The sequence below is a fragment of the Macaca fascicularis genome, chromosome 14 (genome assembly GCF_037993035.2).
Source record: "Macaca fascicularis isolate 582-1 chromosome 14, T2T-MFA8v1.1".
Taxonomy (NCBI): Eukaryota; Metazoa; Chordata; class Mammalia; order Primates; family Cercopithecidae; genus Macaca; species Macaca fascicularis.
The window spans coordinates 95,105,275-95,124,171 of NC_088388.1; the positions used below are offsets into that span (position 1 = coordinate 95,105,275).

General features: G+C 41.6%; 1 protein-coding gene across 3 annotated transcripts in view; it reads right to left on the reverse strand.

Annotated features, from left to right (window-relative positions):
- The window catches only part of MAML2 (mastermind like transcriptional coactivator 2), a 368,167-nt gene that overhangs the window by 114,620 nt on the left and 234,650 nt on the right, over window positions 1-18,897 (reverse strand). For all 3 annotated transcript variants that reach the window (XM_015435626.4, XM_005579421.5, XM_015435625.4), the window contains one exon: window positions 1,270-2,880. In XM_015435626.4, coding sequence (XP_015291112.1) covers window positions 1,270-2,709 — 1,440 coding nt within the window. In that variant the 5' untranslated portion in view covers window positions 2,710-2,880. The remainder of the gene's footprint in view (window positions 1-1,269; window positions 2,881-18,897) is intronic.

The following is an 18,897-nucleotide window of genomic DNA, read 5'->3' on the forward strand; positions in this document are numbered from 1 at the left end:
ACATGTATGTCTCTACTCCAAGTTCATTCTCCATAATCTATAACTTTTTAAAAACCCACGTAAGTGGAAAAGAGCTGAAAGCTGTCCTTAGTGCCTAACTTTTGAATCCTCATTGAGTCTGGTGTTCTCTTGGCCAACATCTAGGGCAAAGGTTAGCTTGGACGGAGTTTGTGGTGTTTGTGGCATTCTTTTCTGGGCAGTAGCCACGAAAACTACTCTAGGAATGTTATTGGAATTAGGCTCTGCACCATCACACTGTCCTGAGATAATGTTTTGACATATAATGTGCTATCTTTGTGCTTAGACAGATAATGTAGACCTGTCAAATTACACGTACAAAGCAATATTCAAAGTTCCTTCCTTCCTTCCAGGAAGAGTTTTTTCTTTCAAGTTCCCTGGGGATCAGGACTAACTCATCAATATGTGCTCTGGAGGGACAGAGTTATGTCTTCATATTGTTCATATGTGGGGCGGACTCAACCTCTGTTTTATGTTAACCAAAGGACATAAGGTAACCAGATATTTTTTTCTCTGTAGTCATGATGATTTCATCCTTTAACACTTAACTCAGACATTATTTTTCCAGAAGCCTTCCCTGATTTCCCTTTGCCGGGTCAGATACCAAAACTCTGTGCTCTCATATCATTATTCTTTCTACCTAGTATTGAAATGGTAGTTGAAAAATCCTGTCTCCCTTTCCTTACTGTGCTTGCAGACAGGGATCATGTTTTATTTCAGGCTGATATTCAGTCCACATGCATCACAGGGAGTCATCGCAGGATCATTATGATGGGTTGGGCATTTAGATATTCCAGTTGGTTGGTGCAGGTGTAGATCAGTCATTTAATACTCAATCCCACCTCTGGCTTCATTCCTATTCTCAGCATAATTACAACATCTTGCACATGGTAGGTACTCAGCAAGTGCACATTGACTTAATGACTAATTTACTGCTTGGATAAATGACCATCTGATTGACAACTGGATATGTCACTAACAGCGTACATTATAATGCTCTATTCTGAGTAAGCAAGAACCTTTGATCATTACAGATCACAGTGACACTAATGCTCTACAAGGAAGTACTAGCCCTTGCCTCTAGATGCCCCCAACGAACCAGGCTTTATGAGGTCTTCATATGACTCCATCAAGACCACTACTGTCTTTGGGCTTGATCTTGTCCCAATACAAACATAATGGTAACCAAAACATAATGATCAAGCTAAACGATCTCTGGGAACTCTGTATTTGGAGTTGTAGAACCCTTACCTGTCTCTGTTGTTGGGAGACTTGGTATCCCATTCCTGCAATGGGCTGATTCTGCATTTGCTGAAGTAGGAGCTTTTGCTGAAGTGGCAAAGGTGACCTTAGCAAAGGCTGGCTTGGTAGAGATTGGGCGGACTGAGAAGATGGTTGTTGCTGCTGCTGCTGCTGTTGCTGCTGCTGTTGTTGCTGCTGCTGTTGTTGTTGTTGTTGCTGCTGCTGCTGTTGTTGGGCTGAAATCGAGCTCTGCTGCTGTTGCTGTTGTTGAGCTGAAATTGAACTCTGCTGTTGCTGTTGCTGCTGCTGCTGTTGCTGTTGTTGCTGCTGCTGTTGCTGCTGCTGCTGCTGCTGCTGCTGCTGCTGTTGCTGGGTGTAGTGTAGGAGAGAAGGCTTGTTCTGAGAAGGCAAAACAGAAGGCATCTGCTGGTTTGCTTGATCTGAGTTAAAATGAAACAAAGGCTTGGTGTTGCCCTGACGGGGCTCCATGGCTGGGTGCGGGTTGTTAATAAAACTTCGACTGAGATCCTGAGGCTTTTGCTGCATGAGCACATCCAGGTGCCCACCCTGGGCTGAGGGGCCAGCCTTGTACATGTAATTAGCCATTACTTTTGACTGGCCGCTGCCGCCAGCTACCCCAGACATGGGGGAGCTCTGTGGGCTGAATGTCTGCTGACCAAAAGAAGGGCTGGGGATTTTCTCCTGCCCAAATGGACCTGGTGATGGTCCAGCAGAAGAGGGCAAGGCTGACCAGTTGGTAGGCTGGTGCTGCTGCTGGTGCTGCTGCATCCGGGCATGCTGCTGACGATTGGCAGCTATCTGTTTGAGCTGCTGGGCATGGGATACTTCCTGCCAGCTTGGCAGGGCCCGACTTGCTCCTGAGCCTGTCTGAGGCTGAGCCTGGCTCTGAGGGACTGAAGGGATTGGAGACGAAGTGGAGAGGGCAGAGTTGGCCATGGAGAATGCCGGGCCAGCTGATGGGGGCCTCAGCTGAGGAGAGCCTGAGGGGCCTTGAGTCAGGCCTGGTGAGTATTCACTTTTGATCACTATTTTCTCCATGGGTAAGGAGGGCCTAGGTGTGCTCCTCTGGCTTTGCTGACCCAAGTCAATGTTAAATGGGTCATCCTGCTTTATGGTGGCATTGATCATATTCTCCAGTTCAAGGTCACTCATGGGAGGCACAGATATGTTGGTCAGTTCATTGAAGAGTTCCTGCAGCTCAGGATCCAGCAGTTGTTCTCCAGGGTCGTCTCCATACCTATTAGGAAAAATATTCTCTTGGGTCATTTGGCCATCCATGTGCTTACTGCAAGACAGAGTCTCTCCTGGCTCCTTCTTTACCTCCTTTAAGCCCATGTTAAACAGGCCATTGCCAGGAGAATGTGTATGGGATGGCAGAGTGTTAGTCTTTCGCAGGGGTGCTTGGCTCATAGGCAAGGTCCCTGACATAATCTGACTTTGTCCATTGTTTATTTGGAGGCCACCTTGTCCTGCAGTGAGATTCTCCCCAACACGAATTCTTTTGATATCAAGAAATGAGTTGTCCACAAAGCCATTGGGTCGCTTGCTGTTGGCAGGAGATAGGTTAACTACCTGTTTTCTTTTCAAGGAACCCTGGAGCTGAAGACAGAAGGGAACAAAAAGGAAAAATAAGAGAAATTAATCCAATTATGCTTCTAATAAAAAGTGATGTGATATTTAAATGTTTCTTCTATTTATACACAAGATTCAGTTTTTGTTTTGTTTTGTTTTGTTTTTTTAAAGGCACAAAGAAAGCACAAATGAAGCACAGTCAGGAATATAATGAAACTCTCAGTAGCACAAACAAAACAAAATAAAATATTTCTGGAGGAGCAGGTCAATTAGGTTAGAGATCAATGGTTCCCATGAGTGGTTCATAGGTCAATGGATAAAGATTCCTTCAAATATCATAAGAAGTTATTCACAGTACCTAAGATTAAAGCACTGTTATTTTCTGGAGCAGGCCAAAATATTCCACACGCATGCACACACAACCCCTCACAGCTACAGATGATCAGAGTGTGCACAATTTTAAGCAACATAGAAAACACTCACAAGTCTAAAGCTGGGACCAAATCTCTAGTTTCTTTTTTTTCACAGACCCAACCCCTTCATCACTATTATCCTCTAAGCAAGTAATTAGAATAGTTCTCAGGTCTAAGGAGATATTCTATTATTGTTCATCTATCTTTCTTCCTATAATTCCACTGCTTTGCATCCAAGCCTATGTAGCAACCTTATGTGGACACACAAAAGCCATGAGATGATCATTTCTCATATGAGATACTTTAAGCACTGATTTTCCTGGGAATTCATTTCTTCTGTTTCCTATATCTAAATCTGATTACCAAAATGCAAGTGTTAATTGCTTAGGCTCTGGAAGCAGACTAAACTGAGGTCAAGTGCCAATTCTGTCACTGGATGCTATGTGACCTCGGCAACTTACCTGAGCCTCAATTTTTTTAATCCAGAAAATGGGGATGATAGCACTTAACTCATAGGAAGGGATGAGATAATGCATATAAAAGTTTAGAAAGTGCCTGTTACAGTAACAACTCAATAAACAACAGTTTATAGAAAAAGTGTGGCTTACTACATTCTGAAAGGGGAGCATGTCTCTAAATAGCAACATGTTTAAGCTTTTCATGAATGTTAAAGCACTTCATTCACAACCTAGCAATCAGATTATACTTTATGAGCCTTAAAATTTACAGAGAAAGACTTAAGAGCCATATAATCACATTCATAAATTAAAAAGAAACATAAAACATTCATCATTCGTCCTCATATCCTTGCTGATTTGTCTCTGAAGTGAGAGACCATATCTATCAAAGTGTGGCTTTCCCAGTGCTGCAGACCCACTGAAATTATTCAGTGTTTGCTCAGCATAACTGTAAAATACCTGAGGCAAAGAAGACATTTCCTAGATAGAAAATTCGATCACTTCTCCTTTCTTGTCTTCTCACTTATGGCTACTCTCTCACCTGCCTGAAGATTTCTAGGTAGACTAAATCAAGAAAAGGAAATTAACATAACTGAGTATGTATTACATACCAAACACTTGAATATGGTTACTTTATTGCCCTTCATCTGCACATCAATCCCATTAGAAAGGTATTATTACCCTTAATTTATAAATAAGGAAACCAATACTCAGACAGGCTAAGTAACTTGCCCAGGGTCACACAGCTAGCAAGTGGGCTTTAACTCAAGGTTTGTGTGGTTCTAAAGCCCATGTCATTTACACTCTACCATGCTCTAATTAACTTGTTTAGGGCTTCGGTCAACCTAGCATGAAGAGGCCAGGGGCAGTAACTACGGAGACATCCTAGATTTCAGGTAAAAGGATGAGGAATATGAGAACGGCCAGGATGCAGTATAGAGCTGGGTGGGGGGAGGCGGGAATCTGCTTTTTGTCATCTGGCTCATCAATACTTGTTTCAGTCATCCCTTATCTGTCGTTTTGCTCACTCACAGATGGTAAATAGTTATGGTGAATGTGTCACGTTGGTACAACAGATTATAACCATAATCATTGATGATTGGTAATCAGAGAAAGGAATCTGACCCAAGGCAGGGCGATTACTCCCTTCCATGGGAATTTTGGATTTGGAGAAAGTGAGACCAGGCTCTCTTTAGGTGGCTGCATCTACAAAACTTGTGAGCTGTTCTTCCATTATGTTAACTAGAGCCATAGAGGAAGCACATCTGTAGAAAGAGAGAAAAATGAAGCAGAGGAGAGACACATGTTTAAATATCATTCAGGAGCTTGTTTCCAATCCCAGGTCAGCTCTGCACCTCTGCTTGTTTTCTCTGATACACTATGGAATCTTTATAATGAATTTCCATGTTGCTTAAGCTAATACAAACTGGGCATCTGTTACTTTCAACGAAAAGTTCTAACCAAGTTCCCTGAGATGTCACATTTAGTGACGAACAATTTGCAGCAAGGGGCTGGGCATGCTCTGTACCTGGGTGTGAAGCTTCCCCTCTCCCCGCATCTCTGCTGTCTCTGCATGATTTGCTGACTCCTAATCTTGTCCACTCGCTGGTGTAGACATCATCACAGAACACGGTCAGCTATCACCACATTCAGCAGAAACTCAAAGTCACCACTGTCTATCCTCATGGGGTCAGGAAGAACACAGACCAGAGAGTGTCAGCCATGTTGCTTCTGATTTATTTCAGCATAAATTGCATTTGGAAGGTTCTTTCACAACTAGGAAAGAACAAACAAAGGAGTACATTCTTTTTCCAAATTTGGGTTATCACCTTTGATTTATTTTCCACTGCTTTGAAAAAACCTGTTCAGCCAGATTCTCTCACTGCTCCGGCCACTCCCTGGGCAGTGCAGTATGCGCTCTGGGAAACAGCAGTCACACTTTCTTTAGGCCATGAGGAGTGTAGAGACAGTAATAGAATTAGTGATAATCGTATAATAATGAGTCATTTATTGAAGGCCTGAGTGTGAGATGTTGTACTAAGCACTTTATGTGAATAATCTTATTTAATTCTCACAACTCTCAGAATCTTCACAACTCTATAAAGTTGATATTATGTCTTCCCCTCCCCCATTTTGCAGATGAGAAAACAGGTTTAGAGATTGAGTATCTTTTCAAAGGACAGACAGAGTAAGCAACAAAGTCAGGAATCAAACCAGGCATTCCCACTGCACAGCCTGTGCTCTGTAGTAAGTGACACCCTAGGCCCTGACACAAGTAAATGGTACCCACACCTGTGTTTTCAGGAAGCCAGGAATCTCGTCCTGATTCTTCCATTAACTTGCTTTGTTACTTTAGGGAAAATACTCCACTTTTCTGGGCCATAGTTTTCCTCTCCTTTATAAATGGGATTATCTCTGAGATCATTATCCTGCCCAAAGCCAGAAAATAACAAGCAATAAAGGAGGGAAGTTTGGGATCCAAGCACTATGTGTGATGGTGTAAGGTTACCCGCAAGCACAACTGGAGGGATTCCTTAAGATGGGGGACAGAAGAACTCATGTGTGATTCCATTAGGATAAAAGACACCCATCAGAATTTCACTGGGCATGATACTTTACCAAGAGAATTTTGGGGATAGGCTGTGCCCTACCTTCTAGAAGTTTCTAAACTAGTTATATCACCGAGGCCCACTGAATGCCTACATGCAGTAGGCACCAAGCTACCAGCACCAGCACCATACAGTCTAAATGATTCTCAAGGATCACTTTTTGCCTTGAAATATCTCCTTTGCTGGACTAAAATTCTTCCATTAGATACATGGGTTTGAATTATATTATAGAGTCTCTCAAGATGCAAATACTCCAGAAGCAACAGAGGAGGAATACAGTCAATAATACCCCAAGGAGAAACAGTTTATGAGAAAATTCAATGCCAACTTATCAGAACAAGAATAAAGTCCTAAGGGAACAAGACCTAATCAGGGGAATGGTGGGGAATAAAGGCAAGGGTTTAAATAGAGAAGGCTGGGGGTAAGACTATGGGAGTTGGGAGCTCCACACTGTGGACCTTTTCGGTGGCTGGGAGAAAAGAGAAGGGAGAAAGGAGAAGTATTAGGGTAGTAATGTCCTGAGGGGCAGCAGGGCCTGAATCTTCCAGAAAACAGTTAATGATACTGGAAAGGTAAAGGGAAGTATCTCCAAAACAAATCCTTCCCCAAGGGCTGACCTACCCATTAGGCATGGGACACACAGTGCCCAGAGCTCACAATAGTTACAGAACAGAAGGAAAAAAATAAGATTTTAGGTTGAAGAACTGTTTCAACATATGTTAATTTAACTGTTTCAATATATGTTAATATATCTCTCTTTATGCCAACACGGTCATAAAATACAATTTTTAATATTTTTTAAGGAATAAGGGGCTTCAAAGGCAAGAGTACCTGTGTTCTATGAAAGCCTCTCACCTCCTAACTATTGTGTACTGAATGCTTATTCTAGACAGGCACTCTGTGGTGTAAGTTCTTGTTTAATCTCATGGCTCTCTGAGGCTTGTGTTCTTATATACCCATTTCATAAGTGAAAAAAATTGAGGTTCCTGACATTAAGATTACACAGTAAAGATATGGAGGCAGGATGCCAGCCCAGACATGTCTGGTTCCAAAGTCCTAATTCTGAACTACTAACCATACTGCTGTCTTCTCTTTCGGCCTCTACTTTGCCAAATGCTGACAGTGTGCTGGACACAGTGAACCCAGATAGCCAAGACAAAAGGCCAATAGAATGAAGATGCATTGTGAGCACAGGGCAGGGGTAAGGGCATTCAGGACACAGGGGGTTGGATGGCAAGGAGAGAATGATGACATCATTGGTGGGAGGTTGATGGTGAGAGTTCAGGCCATCACTCCTGAGGCTCCAATATAGGACAGGAAAGAGACAAAAGGTCATTCGGTCAGTCAAAAAGATTTACTAAGCAGCAGAGAGAGTTCTGAACCATATCCTATCAAATCATCCCTGGCACGAGGGAAAATATGCAGATGATTAAGCCAGCAGCAGGATGTAAAGGCTTCCAATCAGCACTACATCTCAATCTTTGCACTTTTTCCACTACCTAGGTGGATAAGAAGCATTTTTTATTTTGCATGATAAATCTGTGCCTCACAATTATGTTTAATTCATGAGACTGTGCATTTAATATCACCCTTTCACTGGCCATCCGAGGAAGGGGCTTGTTTTGGGAATGATTTTCAACAAGGCAAGTCCAGTCTGGTTTGCAGATGACACAGAAATCACTGTACTTTCTTTTGCTGAGATTCAACAAACTGTTTCTTTTCACTCCTGTCCTTGTTCTCATTCTTCCATTTGGACACCTAGATGCTATTTGAGGCCTGCGGTCTCTGCTGGGGAAAGGCATAGGCCTGTCCGGGGCAGGGTCCAGACACAGTGGCCCGCCTGCCCCAACAGCTGGGGTTGAAGGTATGAGAACGCCTAGGAACAAGGAAAATCTAGCACAGCAGAACTGGGACTGGGGTCCTCAGTAAACTGCTTCTTTTTAAACAGCTAAGCTTCACTTTTCCAAAGGACTTGAAACATAAACTTTCTAGAGGGATTTGAAAATGCCATTATTGCACAATCCTCTGGTTTCTGTTTCTTCCCCTGCCCCCTATCCCTTTCCACAAAATAAATGCATTCTTTGTCTCCGGTGCTGCCCTAGAAACAGGGAATGTGCCACACAAAGGTAACAATTCAGTCCATAGGTCACTTTTTTTTCACCCCAAGTAGACTTCTGTCTTTCTCAACCAGGCATAAACACAAGAACCAAATCTGCCACTGCCTACATACTCAAGGAAATATCTTGGTTCCATCATCTGTAAACTTTCCTCGGGCTATTTTACTCATGGCTGATTAGAGATAGGATTGTGGATAGATAAAATTAGAAAGAGACCAACTCGAAAGATAATGTATGACTCTTGATTTGATTCTTGAAGTAAAAATGTTTAGGATCCAGGAATAGTCAATTCTAGCTCCTCAAGTATTTGGAGGTGAGAGTAATTCCTCCCTGCCTTTCCAGCCCCAGCACAAAATAGGATTATCAGGCTTTTACTAACGACAGAAAGAACCTTCACTTCTTAGTTGGCCCTATCAAGTTCTGAGCTTCCCTGTATTACTAGATATTATTTTGTGGCCACACAGTAATCAGGTTTGCCCAACCAGATTTTAAGCTCTTTGAAGGTGGGCATTCATTGCCTTATACTTCTCCAAGTTTCTTTCAGTACCTACCACAATGCTGGGCATATTCTACGTGTTTTAATAATTATTCGTTGACCTCAGTGCCTGGGAAATGGGATCCTTCTAACTATTGCGTGGGAGCAGTAAAACAATGCTAAAAAGGAGGTTATGGCTTGTGGGGAACATTTTCATATCAAATTCACAAGCAAATTAATGGTTCCACTAGAATTTTGCTTGAGTGATTATTTTCCTTTTGTTTTTACTTTTTTAAAAACATTTTTATACATTTTTTTAGTAGAGGTGCAGCATTGCCATGTTGCCCAGGCTGGTCTTGAACTCCTGGGCTCTGGCTATCCTCCTGCTTCGGCCTCCCAAAGGTTATAGAGATTACAGGCATGAGCCACCATACCTGCCCATTGATTATTTTCCTTTAAACCCTGAAGTCACGAGAATGTGAAGTCCTGAGAACTAGAACTGTGAAAAAAATGTATTGTCATTCATGTGAACCAGAAGTGAAGGGGTGTGTGAAGCTTTGTGATTGACACAAAGTGTTGTTGAGCTTCCTGACAGGACTGCAAAGCTGGGATGAAAGTTGAAGCCCCATCTGGACTCCATGCCCTTCCTGGGTGAAAGCACTGGAGCAGACACGGAGCCAGGACATGTTTCCTTATGAATTTCAGTAACTCGTACTTTCACTCCTTCAAGAAAACATGCGAGGTTTTTTTGTTTGTTGTTTTATGTTTTAGGGCTTTTGTTGTTGTTTTTCTTTCTTTTTTTTTTTCCTCGAGATGGAGTCTCACTCTCTCGCCCAGGCTGGAGTGCAGTGGCACGATCTCGGCTCACTGCAACCTCTGCCTCCCAGGTTCATGTGATTCTCCTGCCTCGGCTTCCCAGGTAGCTGTGATTACAGGTGTACACCACTACCTCTGACTAATTTTTGTATTTTTAGTACAAACAGAGTTTCACCATGTTGGTCAGGCTGGTCTTGAACTCCCGACCTCAAGTAATCTGTCCGCCTCGGCCTCCCAAAGTGCTGGGATTACAGGAGTGAGCTACCACACCTGGACTTTTTGTTGTTGTTTTTAGTGTAAGGGTCAGAGGAGGCATATTAGATCTTTCTAGAAAATTGGTTCCATAACTTTGTTCCATAAGGTTTGTACCCTGAGAAATGTGACTATTTTAGTCAACAAAATAGCTTTTTTTTTTTTCTTCTTCTTTTTCTTTTCTGAGACAGGATCTGGTTCTGTCTGGAATCAGACAGAACTGGAACCATCCAGGCTGGAGTGTAGTGGCACAATCTTGGCTCATTGCAGCCTCAACCACCCAGGCTTAAGTGATCCTTTCCCCTCAGCCACTGGAGTAGCTGGGACTACAGGCATGTGCCAACACACTTGGCTAATTTTAAATTTTTTTGTAGAGATGGAGTCTCATTATGTTGCCCAGGGTAGTCTGGAACTCCTGGACTCAAGGTATCCTCCTGCCTTGATCTCCCAAATTGCTGGGATTACAGCTGTGAGCCACTGTGCCTAGCCCAAAATAGCTACTCTTTATGAAGCCCAAGATACAGCTTTATATAGAAGCAGGAGCAATGCGAATTCAGGTTCTGTATAGAGAAAAGCAGTTAACATACTGCCCTTCTGAAGGTACTCAATACCAAGCTCTCCCGTATTCAAAATTTATTTGATGCCTTCCCCACCTGCCCTTTCTTAGATTTAATGGTTGGCTTGTGGAAGAGTAACTAAATGACTTGGAATTTGCCTCGGAAACACTCATCATTACATGACAGAAAAAAAGGCATTTCATGATAGCATTTTGCCAGTGTAGACACTTCCATCACTTCCCCATGGAGAATGTTCCAAGTTTATCTTTAACCAACAAAATAGTCATTGAGGAGAAGGGGAAGTGAACCAGCGCAACACTACCTTGGAAAGGGACACATCTCTTATCAAGATAAATGGGAAGCTGTGGGATCTAGAAAGAGCACAAGACTCAACCGCCAATAAACCTGGGTTCTAAATGCTTCTCTCTTCCTACTTACTGCACACGTCTAAACTAGTCACTTACCTTACCGGTATGATATGGACAATAATACCCCATGTCTCAGGGTTTTGGTGGGGATTAGCAACATGCATGTAAAGCATCAGCATTATTCCAAGCTCAGAGCAAAGCTCTGTCACTGGCAGCTCTTTTTCAGTAAGAGAGGTGAACTTGAACCTTAGGCTGGTCTGACACTTCCCACTGTTATCCTGACTATCCTATGAACAAGGCATGTGCTAGAAAAAGAGAAAATGAAGGTAACAAAACCAGATTTTTTTCTCCTCATCTGTAACATTGAATTTGTTTACCCATTCATTCAATAGATACTTATTTAGCACCAGCTGTACATTCTATAAGGGTGCCTACATCATAGGGTTAATGCAAGGACCACGTAGTTAAAGCTCAAAAAGAGCCCAGAACATTGCTCTTAAAACACTGTTTTAAGTTGGGCGTGGCGGCTCACGCCTGTAATCCCAGCACTTTGGGAGGCCAAGGCAGACGAATCACGAGGTCAGGAGATCGAGACCATCCTGGCTAACATGGTGAAACACCGTCTCTACTAAAGATACAAAAAATTAGCCAGGTGTGGTGGCGGGCGCCTGTAGTCCCAGCTACTTGGGAGGCTGAGGCAGGAGAATGGCGTGAACCTGGGAGGTGGAGCTTGCAGTAAGCCAAGATCGCGCCACTGCACTCCTGCCTGCGCAACACAGCAAGACTCTGTCTCAAAAACAACAACAACAACAACAACAAATACCCACTGTTTTCAATTAATGCTAGAATTAACACAAAGAAACAAACAAAAAGGAATTTACCAGTCTGTCTGGAAACATAGCGAAAAATAGTAATACAATATGATCATTGTTCTGGAGACTTGTGCATGGCTTTATTGTTGTAGATGGGAGAGACTCTGCCTGAGAAAGCTAGAAAAGGAATCCCACTCCCTTACAATGAAGTACCCCTCAAATATTCAAATGAATATCATGTTTCATATTATGATATTCTGCTAGTGGCAGTGTAAACAAAACTTGTTGTCCAATGACAGGGGGATGTTTATATTAAATTAAAAAGTTCAAACTAGAGTTATTTTCCCATGTACATTAAACAATATCATTCCAGATCCATTCAGTGATAACCAATAGGATGACCTTGCTGACTATATCCTTAGTCATCCTGACTAGTTACTGCAATTGTAATAAAGCAAGGATCTGAGGGGCCATTCAGAGATGGACCCTTTGTGTTTAACAGAGAAATGCACATAATATTCTGTAAAAGCCTGAAAAATCCAGCAGCTTTGTGCATGAAATACTTTAACCATGACTCACTTTTTGCCCAAAATATATCAAAGCAAATCCAAAGTAAATGCTATGTCTAAAATGTTGGCAATTCTCATGAAATTTCTAAATGCCCTCCTCAGCAGAATGCACAATGCATTAAGTATCATTAATCAAGTGGCTTCTCTCTCTCCTTTTGCTTGGAGGGCCCAGTCTGGAAAGCTTTCTCTAAAGGGCGTATCTCAAGGTCCATCCTACTTTCCCTCATATTTTTCTCCCTGCTGTAATGATTTTAGCACTTTCTGTCGTATATTGTTCTTGGTAATTGACTCAGGTCTGTAAGTTTTTTCACTTCACTATGATTACAGAAGCCAACAGAAGAGACAGTATCTTGTGCTTCTCATCCACTCCCACATGCCCGTCCAAACTCTATTCCAGGAAAGCACTCAATGACTGTCTGACAATGTGACTTATCAGGCATTTAGTAGCCTGGGAACATCAGATGAGTCAGTTTATGGGGCATCTATGTTTCTCTGCCATTGGCCATGAACCATGTCCCCTTTATAAGCCATATAACTGATTCTTAGCAACTCTTTGTCCAACCATAGAGGAACCAGTTTAAATATCAGCAAATCCCATCTGGCAGGGAGAGTGCCCTAACAGTGTTTTAGGGTTGTTTATTCATTATTTTGGGGTTTGAACGTGGCTACCAAAAAGCTCCTTTCTTTTTGGGAAATAATATGAAACACAGCCACCCCTAACTTCATGGCAGCATTTCTCCCTTCATCTTCAATGGTTTACCCAACATCAATGGGTATGAAAGGCCCCTATCCTGTCCTTCCCTGTCTCTTTCTCTCAGGTCACATTCTTCATTCTTCTTCAGGCTCCTTCTGCTTTAAGAACATGAGCAACCGAGTATTCTCCATCTGCATTTGGTGACTCTGCCCCCACATCTCACCTCTTTCTGCCCCAGTGTGTTCTCTAGATAGCAACAAAAGGGATCTCCTAACCCAAGCTCCAGCTACACTACATTTTTTTGTTTGTTTTTAATTCTAAGAACACAAAAGATCATTTCCATTTCAGATGCAGGCCTTTTGCATATATTGTTCCCTCTAAACGGATACGCTCTGCCTTCAAGTAACTCTTCCTTCTCTTATCACAGTTAGCTCCTTCTTTTCCTTAAGTCTCAACTTAATGTGACCCTCACAGAGATATTCCATGGTCATTCCATCTAAAGTACATTTTCATGTTTGTTTTCTATATCTTGCCTCCTTTACAGTACCTACTATAATTTCCAAATACTTTTATTAATTAGCTTCCAATTTTTAAGTCTTTTTCCACGTTATAAAATAAGCCCTAGAAAGGGAAGCCTGAGTCACGTTTGTCTTAAGATTTGAATGACAAATCTCATTCTCAATATAATCCAAATAAATATACAATAAAAAAAGATTATTTAAAGCAAATAAAAATGTCTAGAAGAAAACACATCGAGATGCTGAAGTACTTTCTGGTGGTGGCATGATGATAAATTTTTCTCTTCTACTTTGCTCATATGTCTGTGCTTTCTAATTTTTCTATATTGAACATATATTAACTAAATAATTAAGACTTAAGTGAACATTTATGAATTCATTGGCCCTTGCTAACGCCCCTTCTCTGGGAATCTGACCCTACATTTCCTAGTAGAAGGAGCCTGAAGTGGAACATTTCATTTCTCCCAGCAGACTGGATCAAAGTAGACATTGGACTCAAGCTGGCCCTTTTAAGTGCTCTTCTAGTAATCCAGAATTGAAACCAGGTCTTTTTAGCAGTATCTGTAGGCATTTGAAATAAGAGATATGGAAGGTCGCCTATATCATAGTCATTCTCAGCCGTGCACAGCAATAGGCAGGGAAAGCAAGTCTAAAGAGATAAGAGAATAAAACTCATGCAGAAGGAGAAGCTATCATGAGAAACTAGATTGAAAGAAGGAGAAGGGGGGAAGAAGTGAAGAGGGATAGGGGCAGTGAAAGGGGGAGCGAGAAAAATGTCCTGAAAACTTTCCAATTTCCTAATTTCCTAATTCCCAATTTCCTAATTCCAGAACGTTGGGAGACTCAATTATATCTGCTACAGTAGAAAACCTCATAACCTTCCAATAAATCTCCCCTCTCCCAATTTTCATTTTTCCTTGAGATACTTCAAGAGGGCTTTTATTACCTGCAGCAAATAATTCCTAACTAAAACAAAGAATAAAACCAATAATCACACTCAAAATAAAGTTTTCATAAGATAAATGCATATTTTTCATATTAATTAATCAAAATTAAGTTGAAATGCTGGAGAGAGGCCAAATGGACACATTTATTTTGGTTTCTCTTTCAACTTTCCACATTGGTCATTAACCCCACTCTTCCACATCCTTTATGAAAGGAGAGCATTATGAATGAAGACTGAGAGGTGCTGTTCCATGACAGCAGAATTCCAACAGGGTGTCTATTGTTTCCACATCTCTCTCCATGGCATTCCCAGGGGAGGTCTGGAGATTACATCTCCACCAGTTCTCCCCTCAATGCACAAAAGCATTCTGAAAATAAAACTTCAATCTGAATCATGTTTGGACAACCCAGGACTGCAATGTGTTAACTGGTTTGGATACAATCACCTGGAGACACAGGTAGGATGATCAGACATTTTAAGAGGTCCCTGCAATTTCAGGCTCATCTTTAACTCCATTACAAAGGAATGTTAAGCAGCATTTAGAAGGTAGTTTGGCAAAGTACCTGAAAGCACCAAACAGCTTCTTTGATGTTTTTGGCATTGATGTCATCATTCTTTTGAAAGTTTTGAAGAAATATTTTTCTTATAGCAACTGTATCTAGGCTCAATATAAAGTGTTGATACGTGTTTTCTCTGGGCTAATGTTAGCCTGAGCAACTATGAACCCTTTAGACAGATACTCTCTTAGAAGGTACCTCAACTTTCACTCCAGTCTATGTTTATTTTCACATCAAAGACACATCTAAGGGGAAATTGCCTAACTAGCTCCATGAAATATGAAGAAGTTTACTAAGATATTTGGTTATAATGGAAAAACAAAAACAAAAACAAAACCTACCCTCCAGGCAATTTAAGCCTTTCATGCCTGGAAATGAGAATTTTTAATGGCTGATAGAAAAGTTCCTTTGCTTTCCATCAGGCCTGAATGCAGACTTTTTAAACCAGGCATTAAAATCCCACTACGTGCCACTTATGGAAAATGTTTCTTGATTATTTAAATGAAGTTAGGATGGAGGACAATAAAGCCTTTATATTGTTTGCAGTTCAACTCTTCTTTGAAGCAATGTCCTATAGCAATACAATGCCCTCACTTTGATCTGACTTGCTCAGCTCAGTAATTATATGACTGAGATGCATTCTCCACCTGACAGATTCTAATTCTTCATGTGTGGCCATATTCTTTGAAGAGAAAAAAATACCACCTCACTTATATTGAAAAACAAAACTTTTAGCCAGTCAAAGTTGTGAATCAATGGTAATTCTCTTTGTCAAAGCAGTAAGCCCTCTTCATTTGATGAGAACCACTGTTTCTCAGAACATGCTTAGGAATTTCTTGAAGCTTATCTTTAAACAAGAATATGTTACAGTTCCTTTCTATGAATTCATCATCTTAAAGGAGAGACAGCAGAGTACACTAACCTGAGCCTTTGGTTATCTGCTAACTGACTGCCCCTGATTAGAAGGAAATATCCACCCATTCTGAATGGGCCTGAGATAATCAGACACTTCAAGGAGCTCATTCTCTATCATTCCTTAAAGAACACTTTACAGTGTTGCTTGAGTCTGCTGAAAATTTTAAAAGCGCAGCCTTAACTCAGTGAGTCCCTAATCCTTGAAAATATTACTGCTGTTTATTTCATTTGCCTTTCAGACACAATGCAGGACAGATTTAAACAGAGAAAGCTCACCAGCTACAGCCTTGTAAATTGCTTTTAATCCAAGATGTCAGCAGGATTGATGCCACTCAGACTTTGGCTGCCCCTCCACCCTAAAACATACATTTCTTCGCTGTACCTGCCTCATGATTAATATCTTGTATCCACTAGTTAGGTTGCTAGAGGATAAAGTGCTTCCTTACACATGACCACTTCGCTGCATTTGTCAAGACTCTAAATATGCCATTGTAACTATGAACAGAGTCTTTTTTTTTTTTTTTTTTTTTTTGACCAGTGTATTTTCTTTACTGGCCTCAAATCTCAGCTCAAAACTCACTCCTCAGAGCCTAATTGTGATCACTGCTCTATTATTTGTGCCCCTGAAAGCCACTCTGTTCACGGTTTGCCTTCCTTGTGTATTTCATGTTTTTGGCTTATAACTGTTATTATGTCTTTTGCAGTCCCCCGGCAAGATTATAAACACCATTTTGTGTCTCCTATTATCTTTCACAGCAATATATTGTAGTGGTTAAGAGCCCAAGCTTTGGCATCAGAGATCTGAATTTAAGTCCTTGTTCTGTCCTCTATGAGATAGGAGCTTTGGGGTAGTTTACGTAATATCTCTGGGCCTCAGTTTCCTCCTCTGAATAATGGGGTTAATAGTTCCAATTCAGTGGTTGTAATGAGTCTCAAATAAGATAATGTCTATAAAGTCTATAACTCAAAATGTGACAAATAATAAATGCTTAATAAATGCTAGTGTGGCACCGTGATATAATAAGAAATGTATTTGCTCTCTGCCCCTGGGTCCTGGCACACAGTTACTGAAACCCTTGGGTTCTCTAATATGATAAGTGTTTCTTTGCAAGCTAATGAGATGACTGATGGCTGGGGGCTCCTGGATAGCCTCAGGAGGGGGGGCTCGTTGCCAGGGAAACCAGCCTTCTGATGAGAGGTTTGGGACTTTCGGCTTTACCGCCCAAGCTCTAGGTAAGAGAGAGGGGCTAAAGGTTGTGTTGATCACCAGTGGTCAATGATTTAATCAATCATGTCTACGTAATGAGGCCTCCATAAAATTCCAAAAGGACAGGGTTCGGGAGCTTCCAGGTTGCTGAACACCTGAGGGTGCCTAGAGGTAGGGCACCCAGGGAGGGCATGGAAGCTCTGAACCTCTTTCAACCGGCCTTGCCATATGCATCTCTTCCATCTGGTTGTTCTGTGTAGCTCTTATAATATCCTTTATAATAAACTGGCAAATGTTAAGTGTTTCCCTGAGTTCTACGAGCTACTCTAGCAAATGAATCAAACCCAAAGAGGAGGTTATTGATAGGAACTCCAATTTATAGCTGGTTGGTCAGAAGCACAGGTCACAACCTAGGGCTTGTGACTGGCATCTGAAGTGAGGGAGAGTCTTATGGGCCTGAGCCCTTAATCTGTGAAATCTGGTGCTCTCTCAGGTAGACAGCGTCATAATTGAGTTAATTTATGGAACACCCAGTTCGTGTCGGCTAGAAAATTGCTTGGTTGGTGTGTGGGGACCTCTCCACGATCACCACCAAACTCCTGGTATCAGGAGTATTCTGTGGTGAGTGACAGTAGAAAACACACTTTAGCTTTCCCCATCTTTAATAGTCAGCTATGATTTTTATGTAGTCTTCTGGGTCTCCCATAGAACACAGCATACCTCAGGAAAGAGAAGCAGCAAATGGCATTTATTCGGTGACTACTTAATAAAAGGTGCTTTCTAAATATCATCTCATGAATCCCAGCTCCCCTACTTACTAGTAGTGTGACCTTGGCCAAGTCACCTAACTAATGTACCTCAGTTATCTCATCTGTAAAATACACATAATCATTATCCTTATGGGGCTGCGGTAATATAAAGATTAAATAAATACAGGTAGACTGCTTAAAGCAGTTTCTGACACATAGAAACTGACCAATAATACCAGCTATTATTACTACTAAATCCTTACAACAATGTTGAGAGATGGATAAAAGAAACTTCATTTTATAGACGAGAAAAATAAGGCTATAAAAGGGTAAGCAGGCTGGACACAATGGCTCCTACCTGCAATCTCAGCACTTTGGAAGGCCAAGACAGGCAGATTGCTTGAGTCCAGGAGTTCGAGACCAGCCTGGGCAAGATGGCAAAACCCAGATTCTACAAAAAATACGAAAATTAGCTGCGCATGGTGGTGGCATCTTAGTCCCAGCTACTTGGGGGGCTATGGTGGAAGGATCGCTTGAGCCCGAGAGAAAAAGTCTGCAGTGATCATGCCACTGCACACAACAGCCTGGGCAACAGTTTGAGTGTCTCAAAAAAAAAAAAAAAAAAAAAAAAAAAGTGTAAGCAACTTGACCAAGTTCGTCCAGTCAGTAATTGAACCAGATTTTCCTGTCTGAAAATCCATGCTCTCTATAAAATGTATTAACTAGAGGAAACATCCATTTCATTCTGGAGGGTTATTCCAGGGAAGCACTATAGTGATAAGTAGGCCCTCAGAGAACTAGACATCATGGGCAGGGATGAGAGTCAAGCAGGCCTGGGAAGAGTGGGTACAAGTGAGCTCAGTGAGATGCAGAAGTGTGGTCTGCTTTTGACGCCATGCAGAGGAATGTGGGCTTCATTATGAAGATCGCGGGTAGGCATTAGTGGACTTCAAGCAGGGGAGCGACATGTCAGTAATGTATTTTAGAAAAATAACTGTAACTATGAAATATT